Raw genomic sequence first — 5,553 nt, 5'->3', positions numbered from 1 at the left:
ATATATATATATATATATATATATATACATGTAAACTTTAACACATGAAAATTTGAATTCATAATGCAGTTCAATACAGACAAGTGAAACATTAAGAAAAAAGGAAAATTTGGCAAGAATGTTCTAGAAGAAAGTGGAAGAGCAAAAGAAAAGAAAAAGAAAAAGAGGATGGGCAATGAAGTGCATCATCATCATCATCATTTTAAGTCTGTTTTCCATGCTGGCATGGGTTGATGCATGCAAATGCGTTCATACGTTAAATCTTGCATACTTATAATAGGACAGAATATGGGGTGTGACCCTTTTAGGGTGCTTGAAATGTACCCCAATAGACTGTATTTGTGGGAGAGGCTTGGGGTCTTTCCGCACATATATAATTGGCACTTCTTCCTCTGAAGTAATCACCCGGGGCCGTGATTGTGTGTTGCTCTGCAGCGTGTGAGGACTTTCGTTCAAATGGTTTCCAGTCTCATGTGTCCCCAAGTCGCCGTCTTCAGTATCAATACTTTCCATGGGCAATCGCTCTCGTCTGTACTTAATGATTGGAGCGGGGCTTAGGAAAACCGAATTGTTCTCTTTACCCCGATGGTTTATTTCAGGAGGTTCTTCTAGATCTATCTCCATTTTCGGTGGTTTCGGTACAGGTAATTCTTTGAACGACTTTTCGATACTTCTCAGTTGGTACAGTAACATGTCCTGTTGATTAGACAAGTAGTCAAAATTGATTTTTGCTAATTCTGATTCGGGCATCTTGGTTTCAGGAGGAAATGAATTTTTGTGCAGATTTGGGGAGTTGAGACATGCCTTGATCATTTGTTTGTATTCAGTTTTCCGACGTGAACTGACTGGGGTGCTGGATGTGGGTGAGGCAGGAAGTGGGTTGGAAATTCTACGAAGTCTTGTACATTTTGGTGTCTTGCAAAAATGATCTGCTTCAGAGATGTTTCTTTTCAGCAACGGCTTCGTTGCCGAACCTTCGTTAACAGGACGACACCATGATGGTGATGGCCTAGTATTCATGTTCTGTTGTTGATTTTGTAGCATCATTCGTGTCTTCAAGATGTTGGATTTTAATACAGGCAGAGATGAGTTCTGTTTGTGTACAGCCATTGATGCTGTACGACGTACAGCATGCTCTTTGACACTGCTCTGCTGTAAAGTTTCGTTAGCTGATGATGCTCGTCGCACAGAATGGATTTTATCGACTGATGGTGTGTTTGGAGTTGAAGAAATAATTCCTGGTTGGATGAGATTTTCAGACGGTACTTGAGCTCTTTGTAAAATCTTTTTGGTTTCATTTGTCACCTTAAAACTCGCTCTCGCATTTGGCCTGTGTGTTCCTTTTGCTTCCGAAGCGCTGCGTGAACGCTTGCTTTGCAGATGTGAAGACCCCAGATCGTGCTCATTGTCAACAGACCGAGATCGAGTACGGAGTGAAACTGATGATTCCAAAGGATTCCTGCCCTTGACAGAATGGTCACAGAGTACAAGGTCTCTTTTGCTAAGAGCTTTGTTGATGCTTCCTTTTAAACCCTTCTCAAAGGTCTCTCCAGACAGATCAGCACGTTGTTTAGGTGGGACAAAAATAACTGTGCCACCAGAAATAGTGGAAAAGCCAGCATCTGATTGGTCAGAATCAGAGTCACTGTCTTCTGCTGTAGCTAGTGGAACTGTCTGGGGGTAAACTTGCAACTGATTGTCATGACTTGATTGCTTTCTTTTGACAGGGGATACCACTACGGAGACATCATTGCCCTTTTTTTTCGCACAAGTCACCAGAGAAACAGAAGCATTTGTTGGGGAAGATATTTTCTTCTTCACAGGAATTTTGGAGACAGACCAATCATCTTTGCGTCTCTTCAGGAAACGCTGAAAGGGGCTTGCACTTCGTTTCCGTTGTCTAACAAAAGTACTGGAAGATTTCTTTCCTGGGCGACCGCGGTCCTCAGGTGCAGGTGCTGTTGTTGCTGCTGTTCTGGCTTGAACCGACTTCCCTGCCTTTGATTTTGTTTCTTCAGTCTTCTGTTAATAGGGTATAGAATAAAAGGCAATGAGTAGTACCAATCAAAATAATCTATGCTTCAAGACATTAAGATTCAGTTATGTTATGAAGAATGACACATTTGCTGTTGTGACAAATCACAAATGAAATATTACCGTTCATCAGTGCATAGTAGTTCATTGAGACACATCATAAATATATTATATGCATGAAAACATTGCAACTGTCGCCCATCATAAAAGCAATATCTGTGCAGTACACTACAGTTGTGATACATCATAAACTCAATACAAGTGCAGTAGGCTACAGTTATGACACATCATAAAAGCAATATATGTGCAGTACACTACAGTTGAGAAACATCATAAAACCAATGCAAGTGCAGTATGTTCCTATTATGATACATCATAGAAATATGTGCAGTTCATTGCAGTTATGACATGTCATAAAAACAATATATATGCAGTTCATTGTTTCTATGAAATATCATAAATGCAACGGAATAAGCAAGACATTAGGGATAGTATTAGTGGGGGGACAAGGTAAATCTTAGGATAGGGTTCCTGGAGGATAGCTTGATGTAAAGGACTAGGGGCTCAGTCCTAATTTGATCAATAGTGCGTCTGTCTTCTCCAATATAGATTTGTGAGTGTTCTAACAGAGGGATTGGCACATGAGGTACATTAATATGTGAGGAGTAGTTAGGGTTAGGGTTAGTGTTAGCCAGGTAAGGAGATTAGAATGTACAGATGTATCAAGAATTTACAGATGTACTAAAGACATACAAATGTATTGAAGACATACAGAAGTATTAAAGACATACATTGAGTAGATGCAGCTGTATTAATGATATAACGTATATGTGTGTGTGTATGTACACACACACACACACACACACACATATATATATATCTGTATTTTTGTATGTATACACATACACAACACACACATAATAACAACAATGGTGTCTCTTTACGGTCATTATTTTTAAAACTAATTGAAAGAAAAGCAGAGTACTTCGACAGAAATATGGTAACGAAAGGGTTAAGAGTAGTGAAGTGTCACAGAAAGAGGGTTAGAAGGCATGGAGGCAAAAAGGAAATGCAAACAGCAAAAGCTAAGCAAAGCACAAGAAATTATGAAGCACATTTTTTCACAAGACAAAAACTGTTATACATATACAGATAACATAACTATTCTGTTTAAATTTTGATATAAGGCCAAAAATTTTAGGGTAGGGAGACAAGTTGATCATATTGACCCCACCCCACCCCACCCAGCTCTCAGCTAGTTCTTATTTTATCAAGCCCAAAAGGATGAAAGGTAAAAACAGCCTTGGTGGAATTTGAACTCAGAATTTTTAAAATAGCTAGGAGAATGCTGCTAAGCATTTTGTCTGGCTTGCTAATAATTCTGTCAGTTTGTCACATTATATAATACAGGGTGTGACAGAAATACCTCCCACATTTTAAACTTTCACCTATGTGTTGCTAATGAACTTATGCAAGTGCCAATAATGTTTTCATTTAGCTAATGAACAAAAACTGTAACCCTTTGTTTAAACAATAGTAAAATTGATTTTTCATAAATGTTGTTTCTTTTTCCTTCTAGAAATCTAAGAACACTGAATAAATATCATACAAGGTGCTGTACCCTGTAAGGTGGAGAGCAGGTAAAATCAATCTTATGCTGGGCAAAATGCTGCATGGCATTTCATCCGTCCTTACTTTCTAAGTTCAAATTTGGCCAAGGTTGACTTTGTCTTTCATCCTTTCAGGGTTGATAAAATAAGTACCAGTTGATAAGCACCATTCATGCATGGGTCGTTGCCAGTGCCGCCTGACTGGCTCCCTGTGCCGGTAGCACATAAAAAGCACTATCGGAACGTGGCCAATGCCAGTGCCGCCTGACTGGCTCCTGTGCCGGTGGGACATAAAAAGCACCATCGGAACGTGGCCGATGCCTGACTGCCTGTGGTACGTAAAAAGCACCCACTACACTCTCGGAGTCGTTGGCGTTAGGAAGGCCATCCAGCTGTAGAAACCTTGCCAGATCAGATTGGAGCCTGGTGCAGCCTCCTGGCTTACCAGTCCCCAGTCAAACTGTCCAACCCATGCTAGCATGGAAAACGGACATTAAACGATGATGATGATGCTGATGATGAGTACAAGGGGTCGATGTAATCAACTAACCCCCTCCCCTGAAAGTGTTGGCCTTGTGCCAAAATTAGAAACCAATATTACTGTACCCTGTATTGAGTAAACAGACCCTTTTTCTGAAAATGGTTAATTTGCATATGATGTGTTAAAAATAGTTTTGTTCTTTACTATTTCAAGTGGATCAATAAAGATTAAATACACTCTGCTTAACAAGTGTATTAATTTGTTCATGAATCTGTTAAATAAAATCATGTTCTTTACATTTCTTTATTTAATTTTCCATCTAATAAACGTTTATACTACATGTATGTGGGGCAGTATGATATATTTATTTTAAGAATTTAAAGTGGATTAATAAATATCGAGCAGACTCGGCTTCAGAAATGTTATTAATTTGAATCTGTTAAATACAATTTAGCTCTTTATTTTTCATAGTTTATTTTATATTTTAAGTAAATATTTAGACTGTCTCCAGAAAACCAGAAAACCAAGAAATTTGGGACACTTAAGGTCTCAGGCTTGCAGGATAATTGTTCCAGTACTGTAATATAATGTAAGATATGATATGATATAATATAATCCTTTTTGCTAGAAGCACAAGGCTTGAAATTTTTAAGGGGAGGGGTCAAGTCGATTACATTGACATCAGCTCTCAACTGGTTCTTGTTTCATTGACCCCAAAAGGATAAACAGCAAAGTCAGCCTCAGTGGAATTTGAACTCAGAACACGAAGACAGACAAAATGCTGTTGAGCATTTCACCCAGTATGCTATAATGATTCTACCAACATGCCACCTTAATAATAATAATAATAATAACCCTTTTTACTCTGGGCACAAGGCCTGAAATTTTAGGGGATGGGTTAAGTTGATTACATCGACCCCGGTACTCAACTGGTACTTAGTTTATTGACCCTGAAAGGATGAAAGGAAGAGTCGACCTCAGCGGAATTTGAACTCAGAATGTAGCGGCAGACAAAATACCACTAAGCATTTCGCCCAGCATGCCAACGATTCTGCCAGCTCACCACCTTAATAATAACAATAAAAATAATAATAATAATTATTATTATTATTATTTCAAATTTTTGCCACAAAGGCAGTTTGGGGAAGGTGGGGATGAGTCAATTACATCAACCCCAGTGTTCAACTGGTACTTACTTTATCGACCCTGAAAGGTTGAAAGGCTAAGTCGACCTCAGCGGAATTTGAACTCAGAACATAGCGGCAAACGAAATACCGCTAAGCATTTTGCCCAGCATGCTAACAATTCCACTAGCTCACCACCTTAGTAACAACAACAACAACAACAACAACAACAACAACAACAACAACAACAATAATAATAATAATAATAATAATAATAATAATAATAAATGTCCAGTAAAACTGT

At 38.6% G+C, this 5,553-nt stretch overlaps 1 protein-coding gene across 1 annotated transcript in view; it reads right to left on the bottom strand.

Annotated features, from left to right (window-relative positions):
* Nucleotides 1-28: 28 nt before the first annotated feature.
* The window catches only part of LOC106873397 (uncharacterized), a 7,042-nt gene continuing 1,517 nt past the window's right edge, over nt 29-5,553 (bottom strand). Inside the window, exon 3 of the mRNA XM_014920743.1 lies at nt 29-2,022. Coding sequence (XP_014776229.1) covers nt 250-2,022 — 1,773 coding nt within the window. The 3' untranslated portion in view covers nt 29-249. The remainder of the gene's footprint in view (nt 2,023-5,553) is intronic.

This window comes from Octopus bimaculoides, chromosome 14, assembly GCF_001194135.2.
Source record: "Octopus bimaculoides isolate UCB-OBI-ISO-001 chromosome 14, ASM119413v2, whole genome shotgun sequence".
Taxonomy (NCBI): domain Eukaryota; kingdom Metazoa; phylum Mollusca; class Cephalopoda; order Octopoda; family Octopodidae; genus Octopus; species Octopus bimaculoides.
The sequence above is the reverse complement of the archived record's forward strand: the minus strand, read 5'-3'. Positions and strand labels throughout refer to the sequence as shown.